Genomic DNA, 21787 nt, shown 5'->3' with positions numbered 1-21787 from the left:
ATCCTCAAGCAGAATATGGAGATGTGCAAAGTCTCAAATATTCGTCAGCACCACGACGTCATAATTTAAAAGTGGAAGAGCATCCCAGTAGCTACATGTGAAGCTCTGGTAAACTCCATACCTCCTCCTGGGGTGACAGACATGCACACCAATTTGAGGAGTACAAAGATAAGTGTCTCATGTCCTACAGTCAAACATGGTGGTGGGAATGCCATGGTTTAGGATTGCATGAGTGCTGCAGGTATTGGAGAGTTACATTTCATTCAGGGAAGCATGTACTCCAACACGTACTGTCAAATACTGCAGCAGAGCATGGTCCCCTTCCTCCAGAAACTGGATGGCAGAGCAGTGTTCCAGCATTACAATGACCCAAAAACACACATCCAAGACAACCATTGCTTTATTAAAGATGCTGAATTGACTGTCCAGGCATGTCTCTAAACATGAACTCAATAGAACTTTTTTGGGACATCCTCAAGGTGGAGGTGCGCAAAGTCTCAAATATCCGCTGCATCACGACGTCATAATTAAAGAGTGGAAGAGCATTCAAATGGCTATATGTGAAGCTCTGGTAAACTCCATGCCCAGGAGAGTAAAGGCAGTTTTGGATAATGATGGTGGCCATACAAAATATTGAGAATTGACATGTTTTGTGTTCATATTGACAACTTTTTGTAAGGAGTATAGGCACTTTTGGGGCCAGGGATTTAGCTTTTAATGACTATAGTTGGAGGGGAAATTAATTAACTCTGTTATACATGCTGCAGACAGACTACTTTTCATTGTGTCAAGAAATCAGGTTTTCAGTGTTGTCCCATGAAGAGATATGCTTAAATATTTGAAGAAATGTTAGGAGTGTACTTACTTTTGTGATACAGTGTGTATTTTTAGTATTACAGAATCAGGGAAAACATATTTGCTGATTAAAGGGACATGTTATTATTGTTATATGAAGGGGACAGTAATATCTATTTTTATTATAACAGAAGCAGACAAAAGAACTTTGGATAAAGGTGACATTTTATAAAGGATATATGAAAGGAGCAGTAATAAATATAGTGTAATGATAATACAAATTAAGGAATCACATCGTATGGCAAAGGGGACATTTTATGAATGTCACGTGAAAAACGTAATTAGTTAAAGACAAAAAAAAGGAAAATGGGTTTCAGGTTGTGAGCTTGAAGAAACCAAAAGTTCTTCTAAAAGATGAGAACAAAATAAATTATGAAATATTTCTTGGCATGAATAAAAGAAAATTCTTGCGACATGATGAAACGAAAAGATAATGATGGCATAAACACGATGATGATGTAGGAGCAAGAATTAAATATCTGTTTGAACAGATTGTTGTTGCAATAATAATGTAAAAGATTGTTGCAAAGATGGAGACGAGATAATACAATAATGGATTAGAATATAACGATAATAATGATAGAAAACAATTGCATCAGATTGACAACATTCATTTCAAAAAGAAACAATTTAATCAACAATTTTATGATAAATTGCTTTAGATGGAATTTAATAGTTTTTTTTATATGAAAGAAACGATGACAACAGAAGATATACACACATATAAAACATAGTACATCTCAAGAAAACAATGCGTTAATGATTGAATTATATAATTACATAATTAACACATGCCTATATAGTTATAATTTATATATATATATATATATATATATATATATATATATATATATAGAGAGAGAGAGAGAGAGAGAGAGAGTTATAATATACAGATATATATATATATATATATAGAGAGAGAGAGAGAGAGAGAGAGATAGAGTTATAATATACAGATATATATATACAGTTATAATATGCATATATATACAGTTATAATTTATATATATATATATACACACATAGAGAGAGAGAGAGAGTTATAATTTATATATGCATACAGTTATAATATATATATATATATATAGAGAGAGAGAGAGTTATAATATACAGATATATATATATATATACAGTTATAATATACATATATATAGAGAGAGAAAGAGAGAGAGTTATAATATACAGATATATATATATACAGTTATAATATATATATATATATATATATATAGAGAGAGAGAGAGGGAGAGAGTTATAATATACAGATATATATATATATATATATATACAGTTATAATATACATACATATATATATATATATATATATACATATATATATATATATAGAGAGAGAGTTATAATATACAGATATATATATATATATATATATATATATATATATATATATATATATATATATAATTTATTTACCCCAGACCGACCACACACACCGAAAAACACCCGGGTACCCACTGATTTTTTAAAATTTTAATATCGAAACAGGCTTATTTAAGCCATTTATCACGTGATTTTTTTTTTGTTTTTAGTTTTAACATTCGTTTTTCTGTTTTCTTTTTGTTTTTGTTTTTTCGATTTTTACATTTAACATCGTTCGTTTGCCTTACGTTAGTTTTTTTTTTGTGTTTTTTTGTCGATGTTGATTACCCTCACCCCACAAGCAGGATACCCCCGCTTTATTTTTCAGATAAGTTTTAACGTTCGTTTTTCTGTTTTCTTTTTTACTTCGCTTATTCTTAAGTTTTCATAAACACCCCCACCCCGACCGACACCCCAAAAAACCCGGGTATTTTTTAAATTTTAATATTGAAACAGGCTTATTTAAGCCATTTATCACGTGTTTTTTTTTGGGGGGGGGGTTATTTTTCAGAAGTTTTAACGTTCGTTTTTCTGTTTTAGTTTTGTTTTTCAGATTTTTACATTTAACATCGTTCGTTTGACGTACGTTAGTTTTTTTTGTGTTTTTGTTTTGATTACCCCCCCACACACACCGCCCGGGTACCCCCCGCTTTATTTTTCAGATAAATTTTAACGTTCGTTTTTCTTTATTTTATTTTGCTTATTCTTAGGTTTTCATTAATACCCCACACCCGACCGACCCACACACCTACAAACACTCGGGCAACGCCGGGTACCCCCCGCTAGTATATATATCTCTATATAAATAAAATGCACTCATTTTTCCCCGTATTATTTGGACCTTAATATGATTAAAAATCAAGATATTTCATGCAAATATAATATGCACAAACGGCAGAACAATATCTGAGGTGTGTTATAGGCTTATTATTTCTCAAATTCCTCGATAATCTTAGATTTCTATACTTTTTCTGCTGAGAAGTCACGGCCAAAATCGGTTAAGATCAATGGAAGTGGTAAAATATTTTCTCTCTAATAAATTCCTCCTCCCCCTGCCACCACTTAACACCGTTTGTGGATCGTTCACAAGGAACAGTTGAGAAGAGAACGCCGGTTTGTCTTCGTAGTTCTTTCATGTGAAGTTATTTAAAATCACTAAACTAAGCTGCAGTGCTCTGTGGCGTAGTGGTTAGCGTGCTGGACAATTCACATTATATTTTCACGTTCGCGCCGACCTACCGTAGTCGTTTTTTTTTTTTTTTTTTCCTAAATAACTGGAATGGACTTTTCTTGGTGGCCGAACTGTTAACGTTGCAGATGGTTTTTGGTTTTTTTTTTCACACTTTATTTTCCTACTTTTACTCATGACTCCTGGTTTGATCCTTCCTACTTACCTACCATAACATTTTTTAAAACTCCCCCCGTCCCGGAAACAAACACTCGGGCAACGCCGGGTACCCCCGCTAGTATATATATAGTGTTAAACGTCCACGTATGCTTCTAGCATATATATATATATATGTGTGTGTGTGTGTGTGTGTGTGTATGTGATTTAAAGATTATGAGAGTTTTTGAAGCATGAAAAACGATATTACTTTTGTACTTATATTAAATACAAAAGTAATATCGTTTTTCATTCGTGAAAAAACCCTCATAACCTTTAAATCACATATACATATATATGCGATATTATTCTAGATTCTGTACTAAATTCCCGATTCCGATTCTTATAGATATCTAAATATTTTATAATAGAGTTATTTTTTTCGCCGATTACATGTAAAAACACACGTTAAATGTTAAGATGTTTTCTCAAACGTAAAAATGCACTTATGGGGGATGCCCCACCGATTTTCGTTTTACTGGTTATTTAAAATAAATGTTTATTATTTTACCATTACGACCAGAAATAGAGGATTTTGCTTTAAATCAAATTAAATGACAATTAAAAGAACCGTTTTGGCATCGGAAAATTTTTCTGATTCCTCCAAATGTTCCAATTTTTCACACTAATTGTCCCAACACTAATATATATATATATATATATATATATATATATATATATATATATATATATATATATATGCGCTATGAAGCATACTATCAATTCTGAAAGTAAACTGACTTAAAGGAATAAATTATAAGATGGTCAACATCATGAATTTTAGAATATAGTTTTTTGTCATTATTCTCTATATTTCTCTTTAATTACATTGAACTTCTTTAATAAGTATTGGTATATATATATATCTTATAAATCTTATATATATATATATATATATCTTATAATATATATAAGATATATATATCTTATAAGATATATATATATACATAAAAGATATATATCTTATAATATATATATATAAGATATATATATATAAAAGATATATATATATATCTTATAAGATATATATATATATAAAAGATATATATATATCTTATAAGATATATATATATAAAAGATATATATATATCTTATAAGATATATATATATAAAAGATATATATCTTATAATATATATATAAGATATATATATATAAAAGATATATATATATATCTTATAATATATATATAAGATATATATATATATATATCTTATAATATATATATATATAAAAGATATATATATATATCTTATAATATATATATAAGATATATATATAAAAGATATATATATATCTTATAATATATATATATAAGATATATATATAAAAGATATATATATATCTTATAATATATATATATAAGATATATATATAAAAGATATATATATATCTTATAATATATATATATAAGATATATATATAAAAGATATATATATATCTTATAATATATATATATAAGATATATATATAAAAGATATATATATATCTTATAATATATATATATAAGATATATATATAAAAGATATATATATATCTTATAATATATATATATAAGATATATATATATAAAAGATATATATATCTTATAATATATATATAAGATATATATATAAAAGATATATATATATATCTTATAAAAGATATATATATATCTTATAATATATATAAGATATATATATATATATCTTATAATATATATATATATAAGATATATATCTTATAATATAAAGATATAAGATATATATATATATATTATAAGATTATATATATATCTTATATTATATATATATAAGATATATATATATATCTTATAATATATATATATATAAGATATATATATATATCTTATAATATATATATATATAAGATATATATATATATCTTATAATATATATATATATAAGATATATATATATATATCTTATAATATATATATATATAAGATATATATATATATCTTATAATATATATAAGATATATATATATATATATTATAAGATTATATATATATATATATATATATATATATATTGAGGCAGAAAGTGTTAAAACAACCGAAAGCTTGTTTAGTCATACCTTTTTTGTTTTTTCAATTTTTTGTATTGTCTTTTTTTAATACGAAAAAATGCAAAAATAAAAAAGTTATCACTAAACAGAAGCTAACGGTTTTTAACAATGTCTGCGTGAATTATAAAAGTCTGCCTAAATACACGCAATATATTTATATATGTGTTTGTGTGTGTGTGTGTGAGGAAAAAAAGTACTAAATGGAATATTTAAGACGGAATCTCTAAAGAAAGGTGGTAAGATGGAATAGCGTATATGAAATGAACATTAAGTGCTAGATGAAATATACAAGACGAAGATAACGGAGGTGATGATGATATAATATATGATAGAGAGATAGAGTACTACTTCCAAAAAGGACATATACAAGAGACAAATACATTCAATACCAAGACTTCAAAGAATGGGTTGATAGCAACAAATAGTGTATTTCATTGTTAGTTACAATTGTTACAAGACCATTCGGTCAAATTCAAACATTATGTCGTTTGAAAATTTTCACAAGAACAGCTTTTCTTCAGACTTATTGAATGAAAATTGAAAAAAAATACTTATTGAATATATATATATATATATATGTGTGTGTGTGTGTGTGTGAGAGAGAGAGGGAGTGGATACTTGTGAGAGAGGGCGGAAAGATTAGTAAGTTATAAAACCGTACATTTTGTGAAGTATGACAGTAATGACAATAAATCTTTTATATGTGTGTATATATATTTATATATATAGAGATAGATAGATAGATAGAGAGAGAGAGAGAGAGAGAGAGAGAGAAAGGACTAACTACTAAAAAAAGAAATACACAAAAGACAAATACATTTAATACATTCTGTGGTGGCTGTAATAATATGGGAAGCATTAAATTCTAAAATTCTATACAAGACAGACGATATATACATTTATTCTCTAAAATCCAAAGAATATATTCAAATGATCTTATCTGGTTCTTACAAAACAGACGTACATGCAGAGAGAAAGTACTAACTACTCGTCATCTCTTCTACAATAATTCTACTTAAACAAGTTTTTCTATGAAAATTGGTATAGCTGAACTGCGAAATTTTTGCTGGATGTTTGCAATACATAATAAACATTTTTTAATGAAATTTGGGGATAATTTTAAGCTTTCAGATAGGTTTCTAAAGATGATTTTTTTAAAGGTTTTATGCATGCAGACTAGTGATAAAAAAAATTAACACGAAAAAGATGTATAAGACACATCTCAGAAAAATAAGACAGAAAAAAAAAATTCATGCGTTTGCAAGCCACTACAAGATCTAAGAGAGATATGAATTGATAGAGAGTTTTCTAAAAAGACAAATGGAAAAAGGACCCCCTGGTATTATGTCGTCTCACCGTAAGTATCGTTGATAACACATCGTGGTGGCTCCCCGCTCCATGTCTCATCACCCTGGCAGGTTCGGGTGTCCTTGCCGAATAGTACGTATCCCTCGGCGCAGGAATACTTGGCCATCGCTCCGAATTGATTGTAAGGGAGGATTCGCACCTGGCCATTTTGAATTTTCATATTTAAATTCTTGCATCGTATATCTGTTTGGATTAGATAAAAAGAAAAAAGAAAAAAAAAAAGGAAGAAAAAAGACAAAATAAGAAATAAAGAACAAAAAAATTATGGAAAAAAAACAAATGAAAAAAATAACAAACAAATAAAAAAAACAGAAATAAGCAGAATAGAGAATAAATAATTTCTGACAGGTTAAAAAATATTGCATTTATATTATTCATAGCTGGATTGATAATATTTTAATTTTGTAATGTTTCGGCCACTAAACAATGAGCTTTACTGAAGTGCCCATCCAAACTTTAAACCGGATCTACTTGTGAAATATTACAACACTCTGTTATAGATAAGAAATTGATGTGCGAGACGAACGAGTATAGGAAAACTATCCCTTTTCGTTCTTCCTTCATTTGGCTTACCTTTTCCTCTTTTACTTGCATTTATTATGGCAGTGTAGTATAAAGTTATATTACGATTTTTGCAGTGTATTAGGTTGACAAGAAGGTTCTTGTTGGATTTATAATTTTGAAACTGCCTCATCCGCCATACTCTCCAGACCTCTCACCTACCGACTACAACCTTTTCAACCATTAAGTTTCTGCATGAGAAATCCTTAAAAAACCTAAGCGATATCAAAAATGCCTTCAGCGACTTCGCCGTCACCAGAACGCAAGATTTTTTTCCGTTATTAGCATAAATACACTTGTTTTGCATTGGCAAAATTGTGTTGATTCTGATGGTGCTTGTTTCGATCAATAAATATTTGTCTGAATCGAGATATTTTCATGTGAATTTAAGAGTTTACAACCGCAAGAACTTGTCAACCTGATATATACTGCTCACTCCTCTCTTTATTTTTACTCCTTCCCACAATCGTTCACTTCTCCAAGTTACTCTAAGCTATCTTAGCAGATTAAACTAAGATTACTTTCATCAAGAGGGTTGTTTTTGCCCTCTCTCAGCTATCAATAATTACATCTTTCTTAAATCATCTTTCTTAAATCATCTTTCTTCAATCATCTTACTTAAATCATCTTACTTAAATCATCTTACTTAAATCATCTTACTTAAATCATCTTACTTAAATCATCTTACTTAAATCATCTTACTTAAATCATCTTACTTAGCTAAAAAAACAAAACAAACAAACGCTACTCATTCACCGTTTTACTTTGTTTTTTTAATCAAGTACTCAATATCCCCTTTCACTCATTAAATATATATGAAATAAAGTAATTTTAAGATCGTGAACTACTTCAACCATTTCCTGGACTGATTCCATATCCCCCCGCACCCCTCCTTAAAATATATATGAAATAAAGTAATTTTAAGATCGTGAACTACTTCAACCATTTCCTGGACTGACTCCATATCCCCCCCCCTGCACCCCTCCTTAAAATATATATGAAATAAAATAATTTTAAGATCGTGAACTACTTCAACCATTTCCTGGACTGATTCCATATCCCCCCCTGCACCCCTCCTTAAAATATATATGAAATAAAGTAATTTTAAAATCGTAAACTGCTTCAACCATTTCTTGGACTGACTCCATACCCCCCGCACCTCTCCTGGACCGATTCCATATCCCCTCCCCCCACCCCTCTTTAAAATATATATGAAATAAAGTAATTTAAAGATCGTAAACTGCTTCAGTCATTTCCCGGACTGACTCCATATCTCCCTTTTTAAAATGTAATTCTATAAAAAGTAATTTTCAGATCATAAACTGCTTCAATCATTTCAAGCACCGACTCCATATAACCTCTCATCTTAAAAATATATATGAATAAAGTAATTCTGTGATAAATTGCTTCGGTGTTTTCCAGGACTGATTCCATATAACCCTCATTTTCTTCTAATAATATCCTATTTACCCGATTAAATTCTGAATGTCTGAAATTCTATTAAAAAAAACACACACACACACACTATATTCAACATAGCGGTCTTTTTCAGAAAGTAAATGTTTACTCCATTTTATTTTCATAAATTTACACCTAAGCATAAGAGTTCAAAATAGACTTCGTAGCCGTGGAGGAGATGTTCTTTTCTCTTCCGTGCAACCTCTATCTCACAGAAAAGATGTATCGTTATTTTCATGGAAAGTGTTCGACTGAGCTTCAGTCTACGGTCCCTCTCGCCAAACTTTCACAAGAAACACTCGTCTAGCTGAAAACACTATCATTAATTCCCCCACTCTTTATCTGTGCCTAAACCTAAACGTAGATTTCATGAACAAAATTCTTTCTTAGAACTGCACGCCTGTGGGATTGTCTTCCGTTTTCCTGCTTTCCAGCTGACTACAATATGGTTGTCTTCAAGTCTAACGTAAATAAATTCTTGATGAGCCATTCCATATAAGTTATCAAATTTACTGCATTTCTTTACTAATGATTACTATATTGTCCAATTTCTACTGTACACTCTTTAACCCTTGGCCTTGATAATGCGGTGATGCCTATGTAAAAAAAAGCGTATTTTAACGATTAATCATGCCATTTACTTGTGTGAAGTTGTGATGGATTAGAAAGTGATGTGCGGGACCGGAGGTATTTAAGCAATGGTACATTTACCTCTAGAGAGTAAAATAAATATATAGTAAGGTGTAAAAAAATCGAATGAGGTCATTAGTGAAAGTCCTGGAGAAAATGAAGACATCACAGACCATCTGAATATCTTGAAAAATCAACTTTTGCAACTGAACTGTTAGAAATAAAAGATGGCTGCCTAGTAAAAGATGAATTGATTGATTTTTGCTTTTTTTATGGTAGTCAATAATTATTAAGGCCCAGAAGCCACTCGGGGATAACGGTTATTGCATACAGTAATCAATGGGATAATATCGTAGTAATCGTTAGTAATGGAGATTTGATAAATTATCTCATTTAAGAGGGCGGTTTATCAGGAGTTTGTTTATGTTGGACTTGAAGACATCCAAGTTGTAGTCAGGTGGGAAACAGGAAAACGGAAGAGAGTTCCACAGGCGTGCACTTCTAAGAAAGAAGCTTTGTTCATGGAATCCCAAAAGGTAACACATCTATGTGAAAATAGTAAGCCGACGTTTAGTTAGAACCTCTTATAAAACAAAGAGCGAAACGCTAACAAGGCAGAGGTAGAGACCTCACCAACAGGCAGTACCGAGAGACACCAGAACGTAGCATCCCCACTCCGTGCCTTTAAATTGAAAAGGAATACTTAAATGATCCACAGCTTTCTTCATCTCGTGCACGCTCGAGAGTCTGGCGAACAAAAACGAATTGCTGCCTATTCTAGCGCACTAACAATAACAAGGTAAACCAACACACATTCACAATTCCACGCTGCCAAATACTCACATACATATATTATTTGCATGCACACATTCATGCTATGAACAGATGGAGTTGTGACTATTCACTTAACTTTCTTTACTGAACATAATTTTCTTCAAATGAACACTTACGGATTGAAAATAATGTTTATATGCTTTGAAAATTGTAGATATAAAAAAATTTTTTAAATAAAATTTTGTTTTTATCAGTTTTTCTTTTACATAAATATATTTTTAATTAGTACTTGCTTTTTGTCTCTTGACGTTTCTTTTATTTATATTTTTTACGCATGCAGGTCTCCCTAGCGTGTCAGGAGGCGATGAAAAAAGTCCAATAAAGTGCTCAATCGTGGATGTGAGAGCTGAAGATACGCTGTTTTTTCAAACTCTTATGGTTGATTCGTCGTAACGAAACCAATGGTACGACCTTAAAATATCTATATATAGTGCCATAATAAATGTTATATATATATTTCATTTTTTTCATTCGTCATAACATGACTTTTATACGCCATTCATATTAAACTATCAAGATCTGCGGAAATTCAACAGCAGACTCTTTCATATGTAATATTTTAATGTTGACATTCTGTGGAGGTTCAGCGTAAATAGAGACGCCCTGATATTTTAGTAGCTCTTTTGTTAAACCTGCAAACGTATTTATCTAAGCTAGCAGGAACGTCCGGCGTCGTCAGGTCGTAAAATACGCTTAAATATGATATCGTAATATATGCATTTTGTACATAGTATATAGTCAATTTTCTATTGATTATTATAAAGTTCGGATTTCAAAAAGAAAAAAAAATGACTTGGGTCCATCAGTTTACATCGAAACGAAAACGATGAAGAAATTATATATATTATCTTATGTGCTTTTGAAAGAAACATTCCTGTTTTGTTTTTTCAAAAGACCTTTTGTATTCCTACACGTCAACACATAGGAAATAAATACAGAAAAGATATAAACATTTATATATTTTTCGTATTGATTTTTTTAATTCATACTTATTTAAATATTATATATATATATATATATATATATATATATATATAACTTGAGTTCCTTCAGCTGAAACCGAAACAAAAACATATGAAGAATTCTTGGTAAAATTATTTATTACAAGAAATGAAAGGTAATAACAATTAAACGATAGTCACTCAAAATAACACACAAGTTATCATATTAATATATAGTTGTCAGTAGGGTTCTTGTCAATGCATAAAGACGTCCAAAATCGTCTCTACCAAAAACCAGAGACCACTCCACAATTTATTTTTCTAACCATCTTTACTACATATCGTCTTAAACCAGAATAATGAAAAAAAAAATGTCGGTTCCTAAAGATTGAAGACGAAGGTTGCAGTTCTCCGACTCGTATGATTTTTGATGGACTGCTGTAGAAAGTTCGTTTGTAAAGTGGCCCAAACGTTGTGGAAATGGAAACAACAACAAAAACAAAAATAAAAAAAAAATGAGAATTCGATTGCATTGCCTATCCTAAAATAATTTCTTTTTAAATCGGCAAAAGAAACAATAATTAAATTAAAAAACCAACAACATAAAATACACAAGCAAAAAACAACAAAAATATACAAATAAAACAACAAATATAAATAGACAATAAATTAAGTTGATAAATGAACACACATGTAAAAAAAAAATATCTTTAAATAATACTAAACATTCTTCCGGAAAGTTCTTGATCAATATATTAACTCATAAAATGCTAAGGTTTCCATGGCAACCATCATTAAAATTGACTATTATTAAATAACATTTCTATCAAACAAGTTTTAATAACATATAAAATATGGTATATTACAAAACAACCGATTTGCATATATATATATATATATATATAATTATAAAACTGAAATGACCTTGTAACGATGTATGCAACCCACTTTCCGGTTTAAGACATCTGGTTGCGCATGCGCGCATAAACATTAACCCATAACAATGTAAACAAATAAACACAATTCGCTTCTTTTTCAGATTTTAACCTGCGCACTGAAATATTAACGTTATTATTTCGAAATTATTATTTAACATGGGAAGAGTGAGGTTTAAAATAACTTAAACGCAATACAGAAATGAACGATGTAAAAAAAAACAAGCAGACAGTATTAACAATTGTTTATTTGAATAATTTAATCGCGAAATAAAAAAGAACATTTGGGACGCTGAAATATTAACGCTATTAGTTCGAAATTATTATTTAACATGGGAAGAGTGAGGTTTAAAATAACTTAAACGTAATACAGAAATGAACGACCTAAAAAAAAGCAGATACATCAAAATTTGAATTTAATTATAATAAGTATTATGGTATCTGTTCAGTGCATATTTAACTATAAGGATGGCCAACCATTTATAATTCAGTAACTGTAATTTTTTTTTTTTCAAAATAATCAATTATAATAAACAGAACGACTCATAGACATCTATCTATATTCTTTTTTCATTTTAATATACTTTCATAGAAATGTTTCTGTCATGTCAAAAAATATATTTTCTTTACGTCACAAGTGTCACGCTCATACATGAATTCTATAGCTAATACAGGGTGACCCCCCCCCCAAAAAAACCAAACAAACTAAATGGAGGCCATCTAGAACATATGCTGTAGAACGGAGAAAAAAGGCCAAAGCCCCTATTGTTTTGAATATAATAAACTAGTTATGACCAAAGTTTCATTTAATTCGGACAAAACACTAAGGAACGGAGCCTAATTAGAGTTGGTGCCCGTTTTTTTTTTTGTCACCCTGTATAACAAACTGACCCAACGGGTCACGGGTAGTCTAGTATATATATATATATATATATATATATATATATATATATATATATATATAGCTACTTCATTTACTCACATAAAATTAATATACGAAACTATAGATTTATGCGTAAACTTTAAGTATTTATTTCAAAAGTGCCCAATACGTAGGTAGAGCTAGTTAGTAATTTATAAAATATATATGGCGATTAAGCTACACTGGATATTCGGCGTTTCATCCACTATAGGATTCGTCAGGCTTATGCGCGAATTCTGTGGTTGTTTTTTGTTTTTATATATGTTGAGGATTTTAGTTAGCCAATCAGCTTTCTAGTATCCACCGCGCCCCTTCCTATCAGCAAATGGGCATACATTTTATCGAACAAAGGATCTAAGTTAGTGGTTTAAGGCAGACGATTTATCGTCATTTCTGCTCTTTGTTTTTTGTTTTTTTATTTATATATATATAAAGTGATTAATTAAATTCAAGTAAATTGTTAACATAAATTAAAAACCGATATATTTTTTTCAAAAATGCTTAATACGTTTGTGAAGTTTAGAAATAAATAAGCTTATATGAACATTGTAAGGAGATTACGCGAATTGATCAACGTTTCAATATTGTCAAAACATTTGGAGTCCTGACGAGGCATGAAAAAATTGAAACATTATTGGAATTATTAAGGAGCCACTAACAGTGTGGCATGAGATTGGATGAAAAACAACCAATCACAGGCCTCCCTTTTAGACCCTAACCAATATCACGAGAGCGTTTTTTTTTTCTAATTCTCTATCTTGTTTGCTTTCGGGGCCTCGAGGACAATACGTGTCTATCTACTTTCTCAGTCATTCAACATTAGACACGTGTGAGAATTTTCGACAGCAATTGCAGCACCAAAGAAAAACTTAAAGCGTTTTCTCAACCCGGCCAAAACTCCACAGGAAACACAAAACGTTAACAGGACGAATCCTTCAGATAAGTTCCGCAGAACGCGACTGTTTTTGCAAAGAAAACATTCTTTCTTCCTCCTCTTTTTATACCAATTTTCATTTCCGTAATGTTCCTTTCTTTTTTTCGATGTCACATTATTTTGTTATCATCTATAGTTTGGAAAATCTCGACAACATTGATTGATTCCCGTGAACGCTTTACAATTACAATATTATATGATTATAGTATAACTAGCTGGCAGCCCGGCATTGCCCGGTCGTACAATACGCTTAAACATGATATTTTAATTTAGGCAGATTGCGAATGTATTATTATGGAATCAATCTTCTATTGATTATTATATATTACAAGGAATAATTTGCCGGGTGGACTAATTCGCAAAAAATAAATAAATAAAATAAATAAATAAAATAAATAAATAAATAAAATAAATAAATAAAATAAATAAATAAATAAATAAAATAAATGAATAAATAAAATAAATGAATAAATAAATAAAATAAAATAAATAAATAAAATAAAGTAAATTAAAGAAAATAATAATGACAACGTTGTTCATCAAATTCCGTCTGTTTTTTTTTTTGTTTGTTTTTTTACAATATCATGCCAGCTGACATTTGGGCTTGACGATGATTACTCTTGAACAATCACTTTTGATTGATGTTTAGTTTTAAAATATGGCAATGAAGAAATGATTTGCAGCGATTTTAAATGATACCTCTTTTTCTATCGTAAATTGAACTCATAAGAAAAAAAAATAAAATAGCGAGGTATACCCAGGATTCAACAAAGGATCATTCAATCTGTAGTCGAATGCTCTGCCATTAAGCTATATTTTCAAATTTTATTTAAATCTGGAGATATAGCTTAATGGCAGAAATTTTATTATCTCTCTTAGCCGGTGTAACGCAAAATATTCCTCTTTAAAAACTATTCCATTTTATCTGTACGAGAGAAAAGCTATTTTTAAGATAGGATACTTCTCGATACATATCGGGGGGGAATTTCTGCGCAAAGCATGAGAACACTGTCAGACATAAAAATTAGTTTTGTGTGAACTTTGCAAAATATGTTTCGAAACGGCTGAGCCTACGAGTAAGCAACTCGCATACACATAAAGTGACTTTTATATATATTATAATAAACTCGTATTTTTGTTTGTTTGTTCAGAATTTGATTAATATATACAAACGGTACACTGTCTCACAAAGAGTGTTTAATACTAAAAACACTCTTTTTCCTATACAATTTCTATATATACTATTTATTCAAAATGAATCAACATTCAACAGGTTATCTCATTTGCATATTACATTACAAAAATCCGTTTCATTAATTATTACTAATGTTTAATTAAAATCAGTAATAGAATTGTTTTAAGTATTCTTTTTAGAAATCTATCTATCTATATATAAAAGTGAAATTGTCTGTCTGCGTGTGTGTGTGTACATTTCCGTTACAAATAAGTGTCAATTTTCAATCTAGGGACTCGAGATTTTACATAACGGGTATTAAGATTTGGGAAAAAATTTTTTAAGCGGTTTACGCCAGAAATTTGGCTGTCAAGGGGTCAAAGTACAACAATTTGACCTTTGAAGACTCTACCAAACACCTCCACCAATTTTAAGTCTAAACACTTGAAATTTTAGATGTAGGTTACTTAGACAGGGATCAAACTTTTTAATTAGATTTGATCCCGAAACAATAAATGTTAAGGGGGGGTCAAAATTGGGGTTAAAGTTAAAAAAATTTACCTCTGCGGTCTCTACCAAATAACTCAGACAATTTCTGGTCTAAAAATTTGAAATTTTACATCAAGGGTATTCAAAGATAGGGCAATCTTTTTAATCGGTTTGGGTAAAAATTTGAGCTGTCAAAGAGTCAAAGTGCAAAAGATTTTGGGTCTAAATATTTAAATTTATACATAGCGGGTATTCAGACATGCGGCAAGTATTTTAATCAGTTTTGGGGCGAAAATTTGGCTGCCAAAAAGCCAAAGTTTAAAGAGTTGAACTTTGCAGATTCTACCAAACTCCTCTGCAAATTTTGGGTGTAAACACTTGAAATTTTAGATGTAGGTTACCGAGACAGGAGTCAAACTTTTTAATAAATATATATATGTGTGTGTGTGTGTGTGTGTGTGTGTGTGTGTGTATGTATGTATGTAAATAAAGTTATGAACATGTTGTAGACCCGTGCTAGGGGTCTCAAATGAAAGGAGTCACAAGTAGTGTAAAGTGTATAAATATAATATGTATTTATCATAAAGAACACAGGAGCCATTAAAGTGGCATGAGAGGAACGTGTTCGTAGCATGGGGTTAAACATGGTATGAATGTCTCCATTTAGTCTCTGAAACCAGTGGTATTCATAGGACTGGTTGATTCCGCTTAGTTCTGAAATAGGGGTGACTTGTACACCACAACAGAACAGTACATAGAGCCCGAATAAAGCCGGGCTGAACTGCTAGCATGTCTATAAAAGTGAAAGTGTCTATGTTGTGTGTACATTTTCCTACCAAACTACTCTGTCAATTTTCAATCTACAGACTCGAGATTTGACATAAGGAGTATTGAGATTTGGGAAAATCTGTTTAATCGAAAATTTGGCTGTCAAGGGGTCAAAGTTCAGCCGGGCTGATCTGCTAGTATTATATAAAGTTGTTTTATTTAATTTTTTTACAAATTTATTTACATTTCATTTTAATTATTAGTATAACCAACGCCGCATGTGTTTATAAACGAAACTTTTCATTTAACCTATGAGTTATTTCCCTTTAAGCTACGAGATTTCATTTCACTGCTTTAATTTCATAGATGAAGATGATTATGAAATCAAAAATCAATATATATCAAAAATCCAAAGTATCATCATCTTTCAGGAAAATTGTAACAACTTAGAATATTTTAAATTGTATGTGATTTAATCCTACGCCCGGTAATATGTGTTTTTTTTAACCGGGTAACACAGTTATGTAAAAAAAAAACAAAAAAAATGCTCCTTCAGTCTTTGACAGACTAAGGATACCCACGAAGGGTTGTCTGCGCGTGAAATTTTTGTGGCAACCACACCTCTCCTGAGTCGACATTGTTAAATACCAGTGGCAAGTGAAACACAGGACGACTGGAAACAAATGCCGAGATAAGCGGAGAGCACAGACAGCGCCTAGGATTCCCAAATGGTCACTCATCTGATACTAATCAGGCCCAACGTTGCTTAACTTCAGTGATCTGACGAAAACGCCGTATTAACGCAGTTATGTATAGCTTACATATATATGTATATATATATCGCAATTATGAAGGAAAGACTTATAATTCATGATTAAAAACGTTTTAAAATAAAGTAAAGGTGAAGAAAAAAAAGAGAAAAAAGGAGGGAAGTCAGCCGACTGGTTTCGCCCTCGCTTTCTCAAAGCTGTACAAAGGGATTAAAAAAAAAAAGGGAGGGATCGAAAATATGTACAATTTAAAATACAATTACGTTGCGTAACGTTATGTGCATGAAAAAAAAAATTAAATGAGGGAAAGCCATTAAAATACAGCAACATTATATTATTCGACGATCCTAGAGACGAATCACGCTCAAACCCAAGAGGCATTCCCTCTGTTTACAGAGGGATGGCCTTCTCAGTCGAACGTGAACAATCTCCATGATCTTTAAGTGGAATAATGAGTGAGCACGACTCAGGATTGAAAAAGAGTTCTTGCTGCACATAACGCGTTCTTAATGAGATGGTCAGTGATTGAAGACCCGTATGTGTTGGCAGGTACGTCTGTTTATTGATATATATATATATATATATATATATATATATATATATATATATATATATATATATATATATATATATATATATATATATAAGTAAATTTTTGGTACAACAAAATGGAAGGAGAAATTTCAGAGGAAACATAATTTAATTTAAATACCAAAAACAAGAAATGGGCAGGTGAAATTAAAATTTCCTTAAGGCCTTATCGTCTGACCCTCTAAGAGGAAACGTCAGAATGATAAATTAAAAACTAAGAAAACGAATGAGGGAAGAGGGGAATTTTGGTTTCAGTTGGAAGAACAGTGAAAAAAAAAAATGTATATATATATATATATATATATATATATATATATATATATATATATATATATATATATTATATAACTTAAAATGATAGTTTCATTTACTATTGTCGTTCTTTCAGCCAGTAAGTGCAATGATAGTGGAATGTAGATGTTGCGTGTAAATATTTTCATAGTAATTATCAGATGTATAAATGCTAAAAATAGTTATACAAAAATACTCACTATTCAGCATTTGACAAAATATGATTATTACTTAAATTTAAAAGAGCTACCCCCTCTATTTTTGAAGCACTGAGGATATCGTCACCAAGAAATAAAATGCTTTATGCATTTTAAACATTACAGACATCTTGGTGGTAGGCCTAAACAATTGTATGCTGTCAATAAAACGCTGTTTTTGTGAAGTTTACAGAATTTTGTTCCTATAGATTTAATGTGGCTTGTATACATAAAATATATAATTTTAACGTTTTCTATGGATCCGTTTTTCCATTTTTTGACTGGAAAAAAAATTGCAAATTTATTACCTACGAAAGTTTTCGAGGTTGAATTTTTTTCAAAAATACTTCCTTCTATTTTTTTTTTCATTTGCTGGAATGAATCGAAGCTGATTGCAAATAACATTGTTATGATGACTAAACTTATGCATTCCTGACCTGAAAGTTTCATCTATCTGCTGCAAATATTAATGGTGTAATTTTCTAAGAAAGCAACCCTTGTAATGGAGTGCGTCAGAAGCAGAGATGGGTCATTAAATTCCTGGCAAAAGTGCATTGAGAATGTATGTAGAAAATATATTCTGGACCACAAATGGTCGTTAGTTTTAAAGAGGCCTTATCAGTCTTTGTAGGTCTTTAATTTTTTTTAGTTGAAAAACACAGAGGGCTTCACTTTTGGATAGAACCGTGTATTTTTTGGATTACTAAATTTATTAATAATTGAATTTTTGGACTTCAATCTAATCTATTTACATCTCAGATTACAAATTATTTCTTTTTAATCTTATTAATTGCTGGATCTGTTATTTTGGCATTTTTATCGTCTTTAATTCTACTGAAGATGTTTTGTTTTTTTTAGCCCACAACAAAGTTTTTTAGATTTTCAAATTTATGCTAAGCAGTAAAACATTTTTACTGATTTTATCGTCTGATGAAAAATTGTCTATCTTTGAAAATCCATGGGTTAATAATTAAGAATTCTTTGTTTTAATTCCTTGTTTTACCATTTGATGCATTAATAAATATTGTAATTTATTCAATTTTTATTTTATCACTAATTTTCTTTATATATGTATGCGTGTGTGTGTTTTCCTTGAAACAAATATGCATTTAAAATGTATATATTCAATAAGGATATCTTAAAATTGCAACGGTTTATCAAGCTCAATGAAAATGGATTTACACTTTCAGAGCATATGTAACTTTATTAAACACTAGCAAAGATACCCGTGCTTCGCACGGAGCTTTGTTGCGCACTCGGGTACCAAAATCTGTGGGCACCTTTCCAGTAAGTTGATGTTGTAAGAGCAACGATTGCATAAGGTGATTAACATTTTAACTACCTCTTGTAGTGACTGAAATTCAATCAGGAACTTCACAAAACATTTTCATCAAAAAGGAAGGTTACTTGATGTTACATAGTAAATTTTTCATTGAAGTCATTTTCAACTGTTGCTTAAATTTTATCTTGCACATTCAATACTAAAAACTTACCACAATCAGATCATGTCAGTTTTTCCTCATATCCATTTCTCGAACTTTTCACTAAAGAGCCTCAGGGTAAACTACATTTCTGCTGCTTTGATTTGGAGCCAGAATGTAGAGTTTTTCTGAACTTCCTGTCCGGCTGATGGAGACGTAGAACATACCGTGACTGAAGCAGTCTGATGTCAAGTCTACGCCAATGGTGTTAAATGTCTGACCTTGACTTTTGTTTATGCTCATTGCAAAACACACCTTCACAGGAAATTGGAGTCTCCGGAATTTAAATGGAAGTACTGAGTCTGATGGAACTAAGGGGATCCTTGGCAGTAGAACGGTTTCGCCTTTGTAGGGACCACAGGAAATGGTGGCCTCAAGTACATTGGTGTGCAATCTGGTGATAACACATCTGGTTCCGTTTGTTGTTTTTGGCGGTTCCAAGGATCGAAGAATCATGATTGGCGATCCAATTTTGAGATTTAAAATGTGTGGAGGCATTCCAGATATCTCCAAAGAGTTTAAAAACTCCACAGGGTAGTGAACAGCTTCATATTCATTCATATTCATTAGTAGCCGAATCAACTGACTTGTATTGCTTTGTGTCTCCTGGAAATTCATCCATTATTGAATTGTTCAAATGATTCACATTGCTGTTTAATGGCGAAATAATAGCCCTCTCAGCAAGCCAATCCGGTGATTTTCCATTGTTTTGCAGGTCTGGGTACACTTTGTCTTTCAGTTGCTTCTGATTACCGACACATTTACCAAGCGCAGTTGGAATCTTAATTGTGTCAGGTGAAGAAGTGATAGGAAACTGACCATTACCGATTTGGAGAAGCAATTTTGAGAAGTCTGCTGCAGCTGTGTTATCAGAGATATAGGCTCTCATATTAGTAGTCAGTCTCTTCACTATAACGTGCCTCCAGAGATAGGATTGTTTCAAACTTGCATTGACAATGTTAGCCCTTGTGCCATTTTTAACCACTGGGAGGATTTGACGGAAATCACCGCAAAATAAGGTTGGAATGCCACCCATGGGATTCTTGTTTCCTGTGATGTCTTGCAGTGTTCGGTCAATTGCTTCATAAGCACTCTTGTGCGTCATTGGGGCTTCGTCTACAATGATTGCAGAGGTGTCTCTAATTACATTTGCCAAGGCTGAGTTACCAGTAATTTTGCAAACTGGCTGATCCATTCGATGAGTATCCAAGGGTACTTTAAAAGTGCTGTGAAGAGTGCGGCCACCTTGTAGTAGAGTAGCAGCAATGCCACTGAATGCTGTTGCAAGCACAATCTTTCTCATGGATCTAATCTTTGCAAGGATCAAATTGATTACAAAAGTCTTGCCCGTACCACCTGGAGCATCAAGAAACATCATGTTTTTGTTCATTTCACCTTGTGCTTCCAACATTGCCATGAATGAATTGTAAACTTCTCTTTGAGAATCGGTCAGTTTTTCTTGCATATTTTCTGCTTGTAGGGAAGTTCTTCAAGATTATAAGTAACTTCACGTTGATACTCTCTCGCGAGTCTTTCATCTCTCCCTTGCATTGGTGCAGGTAATCCATAGCTTGCCAATGGTTGACCGCACATAAGGAGAACTTTTTCTTCAATTAGACAAAGAGTTTTATTGTAGATGTCCTCATTAAAATCTGCTTCTGGATTGTTAACTTCTTGCCTGTATCTGTGAAGAATGTCTTCAGATATTACATCACGAAAAGCCATCCAGATCTCAAGAGGATTTCTTGGCTCACAGGC

General features: G+C 31.0%; 1 protein-coding gene across 1 annotated transcript in view; it reads right to left on the bottom strand.

The window, feature by feature from the left end:
* LOC145291944 (protein lev-9-like) overlaps positions 1-21787 on the bottom strand; it is a 1240163-nt gene that overhangs the window by 977340 nt on the left and 241036 nt on the right. The window contains exon 2 of the mRNA XM_080137869.1: positions 7042-7236. Within this exon, the coding sequence (XP_079993995.1) occupies positions 7042-7236 (195 nt within the window). The remainder of the gene's footprint in view (positions 1-7041; positions 7237-21787) is intronic.

This window comes from Euprymna scolopes, chromosome 13 (assembly GCF_053919585.1).
Source record: "Euprymna scolopes isolate OS-2025 chromosome 13, ASM5391958v1, whole genome shotgun sequence".
In the NCBI taxonomy this organism is placed as follows: domain Eukaryota; kingdom Metazoa; phylum Mollusca; class Cephalopoda; order Sepiida; family Sepiolidae; genus Euprymna; species Euprymna scolopes.
This window is presented reverse-complemented; position numbering and strand designations above follow the sequence as displayed.